Genomic DNA, 17,406 nt, shown 5'->3' with positions numbered 1-17,406 from the left:
GAAACAACTTCTCTTAAATGTCTCAACTAAGATTGGGACCCCTAAACAAAGATTAACTTAAGAACTGGGGATATAGCTCAGTTGGTCGAGTACTTGCCTCACATGATTAACTTGAAGAGAATTTATATTACTCAGGGTTTTCCATAGAAATAGGTTCATGCCTGTGTGTGTGTGTGTGTGTGGTGTGTGTGTGTGTGTGTACATGCACATGTATGCATATATGTAAAGAGATTTATTGTAAGAAATTGTGTCATATGGTGATTATGGAGGTTGAAAAGTCCCATGATCTATCATCTGCAAGAAGGAAAACCAGTCATATAATTCAGTCAGAATGCAAAGACCTGGGAACCAGGAGTCCACTATGTAATTCCCAGTCCAAGTGCAGGAAAAGACCAGTGTCCCAGCTCAGGCAGAAAGAAAGCAAAAAGGATAAATTCCTTCCTTCTCAGACTTTTTATTCAGACTCAGTGGATGGGATGATGCCCACCTACAGGAGGAGGGCAGCTACTTCACTGAGTCTGGAGATCCAAGTGCTGATCTTGCCCAGAAACAGAAAGAAAGAGTGCGTGAAAGAATGTTTTTACCTGGGCACCCTCAAGTTCAGGCAAGTTGGCACATACAATTAACTATCATGGAAATATTTCTTGAGTAAATGAAAACAAATGGGTAATATAATATTGTATTTATTTCCATGTGCCTTAAAAAACACGATACTTGAAATCATCTTAATCTGTTAAACATAACTTCACATTTCTTGATTTTTCTTTTATTCTTTGTATTACAAAGCCATATTTCAATTTAAACCAGTGAGATTACAGTGACTTCGATTATAGTGTTTTATCTCCTCTCCATTGTACAGTAAACAACATTTGCAATCAATAAGAACTAGAGAAAACCATAAATTTGCCAACCATAAGAGCTGGACAACTTCATATTTATGGAATGTAAATTTTTTCTGCAGGGGGTGCTGTGGTGTGGGTATGACTTAGAACCAGATGGCTATTTTGATCAGTGCATATATACCCAAACATTATACATTTTCATTTGTTTAAAATGTAAAATATGGTTTGCTTAATCATGTCATTCTGCTGTATTATACTATGCCAAAAGAATGTTATTTTATTTTCTGGTTTTATCTTTAACTTGTTCTCATTTGTATCTACCATATAAAGATGAGAAAATGATTAGAACCATAGGAAACTATTTTAAAATGATAAATACCACCTCTATTTCTTGTTTGGAAATCATTTAAGTAAAAAATACTTGCATACTAATTTGTTCAAGATTATGCAGAAAAAAAATACTTACCTTTGGGTTTTTTTTTTTTTTTTTCTTTTACAGAAAGGTTTTAAAATTGAAAATTATTTTTCAGTCTTACAAATTAAGAACTCACTTCTTTTCAATACCTAAGATTTTTTTAGAAAAACCATTTTACTTTTCTTGTAAGAGGTTTTACTTCATGGTCCTATATGTATAGTTCATTTTCAGTGGTTTTGAAATGAGAGTAGCTGATTTTTCCCGTGGTAGCATAAACAAAAAGATTTAAATAAGGTGTCATAAGCGGAGGAGGAGGTGCTAACATACCAGGTACCCTGAGTGACCCCCTCTAAGTGACTTGCTTACCTGGCACGTGATGGTTCTCATTTTCCCAGCTCTCCTAGTGTGTCCTTGGACATGCTGTCTCCCCTTGATAAAGACACTAGAATATGGAGGGTCTAAGTCACTTGTCTGGGGTCCCAGCTGTTGTAGAAAAGAATTGAGGTTCAGATGCAGCTTCGGCTACTTGCAAAGCCCAGCTTGCCTGCCCTTCTTCCCGCCTTCGCTGTCAGCATGAGATGGAATATCACTTCCTCCTTTACTACATGCTTCTAGTTTTACAAAAAATAATGATTAATTGGCGATTGAAATCGAAGGGAAGAAATCCAAATAATGTTTCTCTTTAAAATTAAATATATTATTTAATATATTTCTTGGTTTCTGTGAATAACTCGAAGACGTTGGATTAAGATTCCAGGCATTTTCTTAAGCTTCCATAAAAGACATGTAACTTAGACATTAGTTTCAAAACGACTTAGCCGTAAATTCTTCTCATTTAAAGTCCTCTTTGGGATTTTATATCCCAAGTATAGTACTCAAGTAATTAGATACAAAGAATGAAAAGAATATTTGGAACATGGGTGATATTGGAATAATCCTTTGAATAAAACACTCAAAATTGATTTGACCTGAGAAGACTGTAAAAGTCTCTCTTTTCATTTTTAGGCTAAAGTTGTTCTTATGGCAAAATCTCTTTTTTCTTTTCTTTTATCTTAAGCTCCTAAATACCCTGAATTGTCACAAGTCATTACTTATCTTTTGGAAGACTGCTTGTAGAGGCGTTACACTTCACTGGCTCATGTGTTAGAACGTTTTTGTTTTATAGTCTGCTCTAGTTTTATGGGTATGTGTCTATGTAATATACAGCATATGTCGCAATTCAAATATTGCTTAGCAGTATTAGTTAAATTCAAAACAGAAACCTCTTTCTTTTTGACAAGTAGTATAATGAATTGCTGACTTACCAAATTCGTGAAAGTGTAAGGTGCTTTCGTGATTTCAAAGATGTACTTATTAATATGTCCCTTTATAAGGTTTCAAATACTGTCTTATAAAGAATGACTTCGTAATCAAACTATCATCTAATATATGTTGTGTAGAATCTTATCTTTTCTCAGAGATAATGTTATTTGGCAGTAGACTAGTTTTCAGTTTTCTTTGGTTTCTGCAGGAACTTTAGTATGTTGATATTGATACAAAAATATGCTGTTTAAAAAGTAAATGATCCACATTTCAAGATTACAAAAAAATCTAACAAAGCAAAAAAGTAATTTAGCAAAACATGTTCACATTAAGCACCAGTTTCTCTATGGGTGCATGTTTTGCATAGAATATTTTAATGCTCAGTTGCAAAATGGATTGTTTTAGATTTTTCTTTAGCCCAGACTTGGAAGAGGCGAAACACATCCTTATCTTGCTGCCAAATGTCCCACATTGTTCTCTCAAACAGCATTAACAGCTCATGTGTGCTTCTTTACTAAATTCTTTGTCCTGGCAAATAACTGAAAATATGGCTCTTGCACGAATTTGTGTTTGTCTTCTCAAACCTCCTTCCCTTCTACCTTATAGTTCCTACAACAGCAGCCAGCACCCCCGACGCCGTTGACAAGTATCTTGAGACTCCTGGCGATGAAAATGAGCACGCCCACTTCCAGAAAGCCAAGGAGAGGCTGGAGGCCAAGCACCGAGAGAGGATGTCCCAGGTAAATTCAGTTCTTTGTCTTTTCTGCCCTGCAGTTACTTGACAATCTGGGCTTACCTCTGCCTCAGGGCTTGATCTCCCCAGGGGCCCAATGGCTTTATCTAGAGCTTTAAAAATACAAAGTTTTGATTTCGAGTGTTTGCTGTGAAGGCACTGATCTTGAGGTTTTCCGCAACCCCCATGAACTTAGGTAGGATCCAGATATAGTAGGTACAGTTTGGATTTTTTGTAAGCATAAACTAAATTATGCCTGTTATATTTTCTTGGGTAAAGAAATACTACTTGTTGAGGGATATGAGATGATGCTGATTTCCTTCACTGTGGTAACCTTTTTATCATCTATATGTATCTCACAATGCATTTTATACATTAAATATAAACAATAAGATTTATTTAAAGAAAAACAAACTACCCAGTTTTCATACACTGGGTATAGGTGGTACCTGTAAACACCTTATTGTGAATTAAAATCCATTAAAGTGTTCTTTAATAAAAATGAATTTTTGTAGTAAATACCATATTATTATAACATCGAACCTACCATTTGTTACAAAGGGACTTCATAGAAAGTTAAAACTAAATTGTACAATAATGATCATTTCATCTAGTCCCGTAAGTGATAGGTGATGAGATAAAGTTGTAAGAGAATGACTTTCCAGTACACACGAAGCAACCTAAGTGGCACAGATATGGTATCTGGAACCCAAGTCTTTCTTTCTCCCAATGTGGTGACCTTTTGACTACACTATACTACCATCCCTCCCCACCTTTTAGTTTTTAAAATAACTCATATCCAAAACTATATATAATAATTTAATGAATCTATATATAATAACATCAATTACAACTCAAGCCATGCTACCGTCAGACAGTGGATGTTGTACTAGAGTTTGATTTTACAGAAAACTTTTGTCCTTTCTCAGATGCCTCATGAAAGCAGCAGACATGTCCAGCATTTACTATTTACTATTGGGTGCACACAGTTAAAAGTTAATGTAGTTTCCTAGGTCCATATATGTGTAACTCCACCTCATGTGCAACCACGAAAATAGGAAGTTATACTCCATGTATGTATGATATATCAAAATACATTCTACTGTCATGCATAACTAAAAAGAACAAATAAAAAATTTTTAAAATAAAAATAAATGTGAACAGAAAAAAGTTAATATGGGGAAAAAAAGGAAACGAATAAAGAAAGTTCTTAGGTGAAAGTCAACCATTCTTTTTTTTTGGTGTCAGTGTTCTCTGGTAAATATCAGAAGATGTGACTAACTTTAATTTTTCATACTTAGCACAAATACAAGGTCTCAATAGGAATTTAACATGATTCCTGAATTAGTCTGCCATATATTTTCTAAGATCATATTAAGTCTCTGGTAGATAAGTAATCATGCCTGTTTATTTTCTGACCTGGGGCCTTACTGACTGCAAGAGACCCCATCCAGAACCAGCCAGTTTCTAGAGATAGCTGATGAATGACCCATAAAACTTGTCTTTCATATGTACCCCAGCTGGTCCAAAGCTCATGCCTTCAACTTGAGTCTTTATTGTCTGTGATGCTTGAGTTCGTCTTTTGCTCTGATCTCCCTGTACCAGACTGTCAGGGACAGCCCCCATTTCCCAGAATTGCCAGATTTATCTGAACTATTCAGTTCTAAGCCTGCTTACACTGCCTTGCCCATTCCTTCCCATGAGATACCAACAAAGGCTCCCTCTGCCTCCTGTGGATTGGGTGCTTCCCTGTGTGAGGCTATGTGTCCTGATGTGTCCGCCTGCCTCATCAAAATTGGGAAAATAACTGGCTCCCCAGAAACAATCAACTCCTGATCTTTTGGTCTCACCATATCTGAATAATAATTAAAACTACATTTTCAAACAGAACTAAGTGTATCTAAAAAGGCAAAAACAATTACTTTTTTTTTATGGGTACTGGGGATTGAACTCAAGGGCACTCGACCTCTGAGCCACATCCCCAGCCCTATTTTGTATTTTTTATTTAGAGACAGGGTCACACTGAGTTGCTTAGCACCTCACCATTGCTGAGGCTAACTTTGAACGCATGATCCTCCTGTCTCAGCCTCCCGAGCCACTGGGATTATAGGCATGCGCCACTGCATCCAGCATACATTTACTTTTTTTAAAGAAAATTAATCACTTGCTTGAATCTACTTTAGTATAGTAACATGAAGACAAAACCTTATAGTAATTAAACTCTTTGGTTCTGAAATATGAAGCACAGTTCTCATCTTGCCCATGATGAAAACCTAAAAGTCAGTTCAACTAGAAAACTGACTCGAGTGGAACAGTGAAGTTTTGCTCAAACCAATTGCATTGAAAAGTAGGATTTCCTATTTGGAAAGTCACAAACAGGTATATAGTCCTTGTTGTGCCAGGTTGGGTGTGGTGGTGCCCACCTGTAATCCCAGCTACTCAAGAGGCTGAGGCAAGAGGATCGCAAGTTCGAAGCCAGCCTGGGCAACTTGAGACCCTGTTTCAAAATGAAACAGGGGCGGAGGACGTAGCTCAGTAGTAGAGCACCCAGGACCACAAGGGGGACCAATGGGAAAATACGTTGGGAATTATTGCCACTGGAATGCCCTCCTTTAAACTTAAATTGTATCTCTCTTTTTGTTTTTGATGCTTTGGGAGGCCTCCCACTGCCCTCAAAAATCCAGTTAGTGACACATGACGTCTGAAAGAAGAGTAACAGAAATAAGCACTGCTCAGCCTGTCCTCGCCAGTGTCTGCCCTGCAGCCTGAGCCCAGGCTTCCTACTGCCGCTGTCTTGCTACAGTGTTAGGCTGCTGCTCTGGTTAGGCCACTTCCACTCTTCTTCACATCCACCGATACCCCATATAATTCCCAGAATGGGGCAAGCTGTCACTGCTCTCCTTTCATTTAATTCTGAATATTTGCTCCCCGTTTTATTAATGATTTTTTGACATATATATCTTATCTCTCCAGCTGCTTGTGAATTCCTTCTGGTTCCTGTGAGTTCACATAAGACTTAGCTTGCATTTCATTCTTGGATCCATCTAGTATTTACTTGAAAAAAAATTTTTTTTTACACCCCTGGATTGTTTTATTCTGTATATCTGGGTCATTTTGATCCCATGAAGAAAACTGATTCGTTTCAACTCTTGACCAGTCTCTGCTAGAATAGGAACTTTATTTTAGCACATCTGCTTAATTCATAGAATTTTTTGTTTATTTTCTTCATTTTTAGTCATCCGATCTAGCTGAAGTAACTCATCAGATGTTATCCTGGAACAAAGCATACTTGCTTTCTGCTGGATTCCAGTAGCCAGGGGAAAGTCAGACTCCTGAGCTCAATATTTATCTTTGTAATCTATGATGCTGAATTCTGGGAACGTGTGACTTTGAACTTGCCTGCCTCTTCAATCTCTACTTGGTAGTAGTGATTTTCTCTGCATGAAATAACCAGGACTTTGAAGATCCATAAATTCAGATGAAATTGATACCTTTGTGCATGTGGTGGAAAATTGCTTTACAGGAATAGATAGAGCAACCACAAGGAACAGATCCTGAGAATTTCTAATTTAAAAAATTTTAATTTTTCTTATTGATTCAAATACAGAGGATCTGGGGCTTGGGGCATTTTGTTGATGTTGGGAATTACAACTTGAAATCTGTAGATTTTTGCGTTATGTTATGACAGCATCTACCACATACAGATAAGTGTAAAAGTGCTCATATTACTTACTTTTTTCAGCATGTTTTAATATGTACTTAAAATGAACTTTCAAAATGAAAGTTGCCCTTACTTTGAGTTTTTTATTTTGACCATAGCAACATCTCAGGGATGGCTTTTCTCCTGTCACTCAATTTAAATAAACTTAGCTCATCTGGTAGCTTTTCCATTTAATAATGGCAGAGGGATCCAAAGGGCACTTGGTTTATTATCCTTCTTTCTCCACTTGCTACTTGTATGACCTTGAGCTCCTATCTTAACCTTGTATATGAAATGGGAATGGCCATGCCTAATCGCACAGCCTATTGTGAGGAATCAATTAAATTTGATGGATTTTGTAAAGCACTTAATCCAGGGTGAGCAGTAATGTTATCTGTTATCAGTGTAACAGCGGAAGCCACTTATCACAGGGTGATGTTCAACCTGCACTGTAGATCCTGCACTGTAGAATTCCTTGTAGTAAGGAATTCTAGCCTGATTTGTTTCATTTGTGGGGGTTGGGGATATTGTTTAATTGTTCTGAAAAAAAAATCACAGTTTGAGTTCATTTTTAGAATAATGCTTATTTTCAACACATTAGCTAAATAAATCTCAAATATTTTGTGGATCTCCAACTCAAAGGTGAAAGTCCAGATGCTCAGTGTACAGTGAGATGGTAAAAAATGAAAAATGTAATGCAGAACATCAGTTTTTCACATTCCAGTAAGACATTTGGCTTCCGTCTCAAACTAATTTTGAGATTTCTTGCCTGAGGAATTCTTGGTTGAGCAACACCACTGTGAACATTCTCATACGGGAAATTGAAGAATCTGCACTGCAAGGCTTATCTCATCTATAAAGCAAAGATCATTTTCAATATCCCCCTGGCCCACCGGTCCTTTTTATCAGCTCACAGAAACACCAGAGTAACTGTGTGTGTCCTATGCTTGTTTATTACAATGGGGCATTTGTCTCAATTTTGCTGTGAATCTTAAGATTATATTTGATATACTGTTCAAGTGTAGGAGAAAAGCCATTCCATCTTATTTCCCCAGAATGTTACCAAAACAATAAGGAATTTGTATCTTTGTATACAAAACGTAAGTGATCTTGTATAGTATACAGAGAATTAATGCTGACAGCCAATAAAATACCTCAGAAACTCAGATGGTTACTGGATGGGGTATTTTCTCATAGAACTACTTCTCTTTTTTTAATGTTTTTTTATACCTTTATTTTATTTATTTTTATGTGATGCTGAGGATTGAACCAGTACCTCACATGAGAGGCAATTGAGCCACAACCTCAGCCCTCTTGTAGAATTTGTATAAACCCCCTTTTCTTTGTGATTTTGAAGGATATCTCAAAAATCAGTTCCTTAGGTTAAATGCTAGTAGCAGGTTTTTCAGTGTAGAAATCAAGTTTTCCCACACTTTGGAAGTACACAGAGTAGTGGGCAAGTACACATCCTGTATTAGGCCAGTATTTGGCTTACTTGATCCTTCTTTTTTCATTTTACCTACCTTGTGTGTGAGTTACCCTTAAATTCCCTTGACAGCTAGTAGTACAGTTTGGAAAGGAAAGGGCAGCCATAGATGGTCCAACAAGATGCACAGCTGCAGACTTAGGCCTTGCAGTCTAATGAATGAGCTGAGCTTCTCTCAGGAAATCCAGGTGGCTGAATACCAAGGTTGAGAGCAGGAAGTTTTATTTCCTAACAAATCAGATTCTCCTGGTTACTAAATTAATGTTGCCTTTTGCTACGTTCAGAAAATTATAATGTGTGTTTTCTTGGAATTTCTGGGGGATTTGGAGTAATCCTTACTATGCATAATTCATGTTGACAAGCGGAAGGCCCTAATTGCTCATCAGTACTGGCAAGGGGTGGATCTTAGGATTTCAGATGACCGAAGTTTTCTGTGTCTTCCCCCATTATGTGCTGCTCTTTTGCCTTGTTTTCATGACATTTTCACATGGGTAGGTTGTTGTATTGGTTCCTCCCCTTAATAAAAATACGCAGTTTTGAAACGTTTAACTTGCTTTTATAAAAGGCTAAGACCAGGGCATTTAATTAATTAATTCCTTGTTCAGGAAGTATATGCCTTTTATGAATAGTTATTATTTGTTCACATCAAGTAAATGACTTCTGGCCATTTCTTGAGGGGGGAAAAAAACGACCAATCATACTTCAAAAGGCTGCATGCCTGCAATAGATAAAGAAATGTATGTTAAGTATACTTCTATGGTAAATTATTCACATCTTCATGGGAGATCAAATATTATTCATGTAGGAATGAGTATGCAATAGTCTTTTTTTTTTTTTTTTTTTGGTGTTCACAATGACAAAAGTAGAAGAAAATAACTATAAACCATCCAGTTGTATTTGAGGGAAAAAGTGATGATTTTAACTCAAGTGTTTTGTCATTTTTTTGCAGGTCATGAGAGAATGGGAAGAAGCGGAACGTCAAGCAAAGAACTTGCCCAAAGCTGATAAGAAGGCAGTGATCCAGGTAAAATCCAAACCCACTCCGTAGCAAGCAAGACCTGCCAACACCTGTCTGTTGAGAGCCTGCAGCTTAGCTAGCATTTGCTGGAACCCCACACATGATTGTTCATATTCCTGTAAATTTAGGCTATTCCTAATTGTTGTCTAATAATTGAGTTGTTGAAACCCTGCCTTACATTTGCTCCCATCTGTTTCAAGTTATAATTAATTGCCATAAAACTCATTGTTACTTGCAATTTACTTTTTATTAATAATGCATCTTTTTGGTTGCCCTAGTTCTTTCTTGCTTCTTCTCCCCCTGGAAAAATTATGCGAGTATTCCAATTTTGGTCTGAAACCAGCATCCAAATTACCTTACATAAATAGATTATCATGGCCATTTGCTTAAATTAAAATACTTTCAGAAGAAAGGATTTTTTAAAAAAATACGAAAGGCAAAAGCTTCAAGAGTGTATAAATGGATCTGACATTGTTATGAGTCATTATCAGTCAAATGAGTCTTCAAGGACTCTATAAAATCCCGATTTTTCAATGAGAAATTAAGTTTGGTTGGGAGATGAAGAGTACAGGAAAAGGAGGTAATCTATGAACTGTGTAAAATTAGTCACTGTCCGAATGACTGGGCACCTTCCGGAATACTTTTTATCACTTGAAGAAAAATGCAAAAGAATATCCCTTTTGAAAGACCTGAATTTGCCACCCATCCTCCTTGTTCTGTTCCTGATTGATGTGCGTGTTCAAAATGGCAGCATTTCCAGGAGAAAGTAGAATCTCTGGAACAGGAAGCAGCCAACGAGAGGCAGCAGCTAGTGGAGACGCACATGGCCAGAGTGGAAGCCATGCTCAATGACCGCCGCCGACTGGCCCTGGAGAACTACATCACTGCACTGCAGGCTGTTCCTCCTCGGGTAGGTCTCACTGAAACCTTGCTTCAGGTCACAGGAAAGATGGTGGGGACACTGGGCACTGGAGGTCATACAAGAGATATTAAAAGAAGGCCCTGAACACCTTTTTCACAGGAATGAGTAGTGTCCATTCCCTCCTAAAAGTCACAGGTCTCAGGGCAGCTGTCTTCACAGGGCCATCCAAACTCTTAGACTTGAACCCTGACACTTCTTAGAGCAGTCAGGCAGGCTTTCCAGGAACTCCAAGGCAGCCCCTGACTTTATATAATGTTCTTCATGGTGTAGTTGAAGTCTGAAACACAAAAGCTAGAAGGAGGATGTCTTAGTTTGCTTAGGCTGCTATAATGGAATAATATAGACCGGGTGGCATGTAAACAACAAAACTGTATTTTTCACTGTTTGAGAGATGGAGAAATCTGAGATCAAAGCACCAGCAGATTTAGTGTCTGGAGATGCCTGCTTCCTGGTTCATACCCTTTTTTTTCCACATCTTCACCTGATGTAAGGGGCAAGGAAGTTCTCTCCTGGGGCCTCTTTTATAAAAGCAGTAACCCCATTCTTGCAGAGTCTGTCCTCAAGACCTACTATGTCTCTACCTTTCAATACCATCACACTGGGCATTTCAACCTAGGAATTCTGTGGGGGACACAAACATTCAGACCATAGGGAAAGATTAAAAGCAGTTTCGCTCAACACCTTCATCATACCAATCGATGTAACTGAGATCAAGAAAAGCTAAGACCTAACTGAGTTGTAATAATTTTCAGTGCGCTAGTAGGATCTAGGACTTAGATTTCTGAATCAGAGCCGTATTCTCTAGAGGGAAGCCCTCATCAGTCCTCAAGGCTGCAATGAGGAGTTTTCTTTGTGGTTTTCAGTGATCACTGTCAAAAAAGGCTTACCAAGTAGGGCAGGCATGAAGTTCATTACCAAAACACAGTATTAGACTTTGCTTAGAGGATAAGTAACATTTTCATAGTGTTTTTGCACTTTTTGTCTTGTACTATTCGTCATTGGGCAAGGGATATTGAAAGCTACGATAGTCTATTTCTGCTTGAAGTGCTGTAATTTTTTGCCTTGTATATTTTGAGACTATGTTTTTAGGTATGTAAATATTCAAAGTTGATATGCCCTCTTTGTCTACTGTACTGTCATGAAATTACCTTTTAATCCCTGGTAATATGTTTCACTCTGAAATCTACTTTGTCTCGTGTTAATAAAGCTACTCTACCTTTCTTTTGATTAATGTTAGCCTAGCATTTTTCATTCATGTACTTTTAATAACTGTATTCAAAGTTCATTTCTTACAGACAGCATACAGCTGGGTCTTGCCTTTTTAATTGGGAAGGCCATGTGTATTCAGTGAAGTTACTGATACAGTTAATATTTAAATCTGTATCTTGATAGTTTTTCTATTTGTTCATCTGTTCCAATGAAGTACAATCATTTCTCAGTATCTGTGTGTTTTAGGACCCCCTCAGATACCAAAATCCACAGATGCTCAAGTTCTTTATGTAAAATAGCATAGAGGCTGGTGGTGTAGCTTAGTGGTAGATCCCTTGCCTTACACGTGTAAGACCCTGGGTTTAATCCCCAGTACCACAAAGGAAAAATAGGCACATATTTGCAGATACCTTACACATGCCATCCCGTACACTTTAAATCATCTTCAGATTACTTAGCAATGCCTAATACATTATAAATAGTTGTTAAATTGTATTGTTCAGGAAATGATAAGGGGGGAAAAGTCTGTATGTGTCCAGTACAGGCAGAATTTTTCCCCCCAAATACTTTCAATCCAAGGTTGGATAAATGCACAAATACAGAGGGCTAGCTTCCATGTCCCCTCTCTCTTTGAGCTGCTGTTGTCCAATTTTTACCTACTACATTGTTAGTTTTCTTTTAAACAGTTATTTTTTGAAGAGTCTTAAACAATACGTCACAAAAATTTACATATTTATGCATGTAGTCACTATTTCTGATGCTTGTAATTTTTTGTACAAATGCACCTGGTATCATTTTTCCTTCTGCCCAAAGGACTCCCCTTAAAATGCCTTGATCTGCAAGGAGGTTAGAGATGGAATTCGTTTGCTTGGATTTCCTGTAGGTTGGTGATGAATTCTTTTGAATTTCTTTTCTTTTTTAAATTTCTTAATGTCTAAAAATGCCTCCGTTTTACCTTTGGTTTGGGAAGCTATTTTTGCTGGGTATAGAATTCTAGATTGAGACTTTTTTCTCCTCCTCTTCTGTGAAGATGTATTCCATGATCTTCTTATTTGTGTTATTTCCACTAAGAAAAGTGATGATACTTTATGTCTCTATAAATAGCATGTCTTTTTAAAAAATCTCACTACTTTTAAGGTTTTTTTTATCACTACTTTGCAGCAGTTTAATTGTGATGTTCCATGGTGTAGTTCCTACTGGCCCGCAGTCCATCTGGTCATTTTTCATCTCATCTCTCCTACCATGGTTTTCATTTCTACATATGAATCTGGGCTCCCCCATCCCCAGTATGCTCTATATTTTAACTTCTGAGCTTATGGAACAGTTGCAAAAACTGCATGTCTTTGTCTGCTAACTGTGTCAAGTATGGATCAATTTTGATTGATATTTCTGAATCATTTCATATGTAGGAACTTTATTGGATGGTCAGACATTGTGAATTTCAGCCTTTTGAGTGCTGCATATTCTGTTCCCCTGTATTTTGAACTTTCTTCTTGAGTATAAGGAAATTATTCGGAAATAGTTTGAACGTTTCAGGTTTCACCATTTTAGAATTGTTAGGTAGGATCAGAGCAGTTTCATGCCAATGTGTGGGATAAATACCCCCCCAAAGCCCGTGTGTTAAAGGTTTCTTCTCCAACCTGTGGCACTATTGGGAGGTAGTGGTACCTTTAAGAAGTGGGGCCTAGTGGGAGGTCTTCCAGTTGTACTGGGGGCATGTCCTCAAAGGGAATATTGGAACCCTGGCCCCCACTTTTTGCCTCCTGGCCACCATGAGGTGAGCAGCTTATTTCATCATGTGATACCCATCATGATGTGCTTCTTTTCCATAGGCCCATGCAACAAGACCTATTGATCATAGACTAGAACCTCTGAAACTGAGCCAAAATAAACCTTTCCTCTTCTTAAAAATGTTTATTTATCTATTTTTATTTATCTCAGTTATTTATCTTAGGTTTGTTTGGTTTGGTTTTTTGGTTTGTTTGTTTTTACAATAAGCTGGTTATTTCCTACTAGCTGAGGGGGTACTTTCTGAGGGATCTGCTGTGAGTGTTGGTTTTCCCATCTGGGTGGTGGGAACAAGGACTATTCCTGTGTGAAATTCAAGCCCTGCTACTTCTAATCCTCTTTAGTGAATTTCCCCCCAGCCTCAGTTTCTTCCATGTGCATGTACTGATCATTTCTTTCGCTGCAATTTCAAGGATCATCCTCTGCACATTTCTTGGTTCTCTTTTTTGAGAACAACTCCCTCCTACCAAAACTCTCCTCTATGCTGTGAATTCTAGCTCCCTGGATCTCTCTAGAGCCTTCCATGACTCCAGGATTCCTCTAGGCTCTGCCTGACTTCCCCTGCCTTGAGCTGTGTGGCCTGCAAACTCAGGGCTCACTCCTTCACCCTAGGTCTGGTACCTTGTAGAATCTGTTCCTTGTAGTTAATCAATTTGTTAGTTGTTTCAGGTGGGGAGAGGGGGAGAGAAATCCGGTTCTTCTTCCTGGATCCTGGCCAGAAATAGGAGTTTGTGTCTATTATGTAACTAAACCAAAAAGCCACCCACTTGTGCTGATTTTCCTCATCACTTTTATTTTCTTTGCGAAGTTATGCAGAAAGCCTTGAGGAGCCAGAAAAGAGCTCTTGGCGTTCCTCCAGGTCAAGGCAGTATTGACCCCATTGTACCAATGACATCACCAGCATCTTGGGAGATTGTGGCTGGTTCAGGGTGACACCACAAGTAAGGGACAAGATAGAGCCATGAATCACAGTCTCCCACTGCGGTACCTTCTCACTAGACCACACTTCTCAGAACAAAGAGCTTTTGAAATTGAATAGCCACATTAGCATTTTCATTTTCTATAAGCAAAAATCTCTGTCTTTGCCAAGCAGTACTGAATCTGCAAATAAAAAGTTCCTTGGTTGTTCTTCTCTGGAAAGAACCCTTTGCGGGAGGAGCTGTGGGAATTGTTTGCAAGAGCAGAGCAGCATGGTGGATAGCTAGACCAGATCCTTAAAAGGAGACCTGCCGTGAAGTGGTCCAACTAAAAGACCAATCTCCAAAGTAAGGTCTTTGCTCAGTGGTCATTGATAGTAGTAAAAATAAGATGAAGACTGAATGCAACCTTTAACAAGTGCGCAGTCTTTCAGTTGAGTCTCATGGGCCACCACAGGAAAGACTGTAGCAAGGATGTTTGCCAGAGCTTCATGATTCATGCAAGGGGACGATTTTAGATTGGCTATAATGGTGCTTTGTCGTGGGCCTGTTGATCATGTCAGACGAACTAGACCACATGTTTGTTTGAAATAAACGCTTAGGACTGGATTAGGAAAAACTGTTTCACTGTCAAAGAAATCATATTGCTGTTGATTCATCTGAGGATTCCTGTTAAATTCTTACCTCAAAAATCACAGATCTCTCCTTTATAATAAAAAATGGAAACAAGTTGTACCCCATTTGTTTACAATAAAAAAATAAATTGGAAAAAAAAATGGAATTGGGTAGTCACGGGCCCAAAATCTTGGAGCAATTCCTGCCATTTTTGTTAGGATACCATCTTTTTCTGAATGTTTATTGAAATTTTAACATATGGCTTGGCATCAAACTTGGCTCTACACTTTAGAAAGGGTAAGGAAATTCTAAGTCCATTCTAGGGGACTTTTATACATTGCTCTTAAAAGACGTAAATCAAGAATTGGTCAGTGATTTTCTCAGGAAGGTGACATCTTATAATTGGAATCATCAGAAAATATTTCTGAACTGTCCTTTGTACTACACAGACTGCCTGGAAAATATAAAATTTTCAATCAACATCTTTTGGATATATTAGTGAATATATTTGAATAAATTAGTGAATGTGTATTTTTTTTTCTTGTAAATTCTATAAATGTTATCACTTGAAATAGTTATCCCCTTAACCCTTACCAAATTTTACTGTATATTCCCAGACTTTGCAAATTCGAGATTCTGGGGTGGTGGGGACATAGATCATATTCAGTTTCTTTGAAGTTCAGGTTTAATTTGTACTTTTATGTATATTTTTAAATTCCAAACTTGAAAGTGTTATGAGGTTATATTTTTGTATGGCTTAAATACCTTGTTCTACTATGAATTTCACTTGATAAGTCCCTGTGTTGTTTCTTTGTGTACTCTTATATTCCAGGTTTCCTTTTAAATTAACCATAGACTGATAAACTGAACATCTAATCTAAAGTGTATGGACTAGGGATGTGGCCTAGTGGTGGCAAGCTTACCTGGCATACATAAGTCCCCAGGTTTAATCCCCCATGCTGGGGGAAAAAATTCACACATATATACATACATATATATATATATATATATATATATATATAATTTTATATATACATATATACATAAAATAATTAAAATGTTAATTTCCACTAGGAAAAAAAATAGAACCCAACCTTATTTTTGGACTGAGAAAAAACTGCTCTGTTGAAGAAGCCCAGTGACTCTACTGAAGACCAACCCCTTACTTAACTCTTTTTTACTGTCCTAAATGTTTCCTTAGAAAAATCAAGGATATATACTTTTGTTTTCCCCCAGAAAAGTTGAATTCCTCTCCAGAGGTACTTCACGTGTGATTAACTTCCATCCCCTTTGGAGGCCTCCGAGCCACCAAACTTGGTATGACGCCAGCCAGGCTGTCATTGCTCCCTCCATCTTGTGCTTCCTTCTGACTTGGTCAGGCTCACACGGAAGCTTCCCCCAGCCTCATGGAATAGGAGCTAGGTACTGGTTGAGCCTTCCTTCTGCGACTGTCAGGGACCTGCTTCTGATTCCCAAAGGGTGAGATAATGCTATTTCCTGCCTGTTCACTGTTCTCTGTAGTCTGAAGAGAAATTGGATTTAATGTGGGATCCTATATAGTTAAACCAGACTGGATATGGTTGGTTGGTTGGTTTTAAATAAAGTTTCTGTTGTAGACCTCATCTGGAAAAACTTAGCAGACCCTAATTACTAAGAATTGAAATGTTTTAAATATGAGAGAGAAATAACCAAACCTTTCTTTGTAATTCTGAGTGTTTTTTTTTTTTTTTGGTACTTTTATGTATATGCTTTGTCTAAATTTTCCATTAGACAGCATCATAATTATTATTCCAACTTCCACTATTGTTAAATATTTTCTAAGTGGTAGTAAGAATTAGGAACCATTTACACGTGCATCTGTCTATGTGCCAGTTTAGTGTTGATTTTTCCATGATTTCTCATGATCACAGTCTTCTTATTAATACTAAATCCTATTTCATGCTTGCATCTGCTGCTTCACAGACTCTTAATATTTAATTGAGCAAAATAATGTCACAGTTGCTATAGCACCAATTCCCTATCCTTTCTCATTCTGAATGGTTCAGCCAAACACTAGAGCTTCTGAGATTCCTGGAAACTTGCTTCCTCATAGAATTCTTTGGAAGGGCATTCCTATCATGAGGCTCTTATGTAGGAGTGTGGTTTTGTCACCAAGTTGTTTTCACCTGCTGCTCTTTGGTGAATTCTGGCAGCAGGTCAGTGGATGTTCAGCAAGAAACAGAGATGACTGGAGATGATTACAGCGATTTAAGGGTGTTTCGTGGCAGGTAAACCGGTGATGACTCCAGCCCATCAGTTTCTAGCCAATGTAGCATGTTGATTCCTACTAAATCAGTCTTTAGCCAACAGAGGTTGGCTCTAAGTTTTCTTTGTTTCTTTTTTTACAAGAACAATTTTTTTTATTAGTTTGTTCTAATTGGTTACACGTGACAGTAGAATGCATTTTGACACATTGTACA

At 37.7% G+C, this 17,406-nt stretch overlaps 1 protein-coding gene across 6 annotated transcripts in view; it reads left to right on the top strand.

Annotated features, from left to right (window-relative positions):
* Nucleotides 1-17,406, top strand: part of App (amyloid beta precursor protein) — a 241,852-nt gene that overhangs the window by 155,912 nt on the left and 68,534 nt on the right. For all 6 annotated transcript variants that reach the window (XM_047564664.1, XM_047564660.1, XM_047564663.1 and 3 more), the window contains 3 exons: nt 3,166-3,299; nt 9,428-9,502; nt 10,248-10,406. In XM_047564664.1, the coding sequence (XP_047420620.1) occupies nt 3,166-3,299; nt 9,428-9,502; nt 10,248-10,406 (368 nt within the window). The remainder of the gene's footprint in view (nt 1-3,165; nt 3,300-9,427; nt 9,503-10,247; nt 10,407-17,406) is intronic.

Source organism: Sciurus carolinensis, chromosome 9 (genome assembly GCF_902686445.1).
Source record: "Sciurus carolinensis chromosome 9, mSciCar1.2, whole genome shotgun sequence".
NCBI classification, from domain to species: domain Eukaryota; kingdom Metazoa; phylum Chordata; class Mammalia; order Rodentia; family Sciuridae; genus Sciurus; species Sciurus carolinensis.
This window is presented reverse-complemented; position numbering and strand designations above follow the sequence as displayed.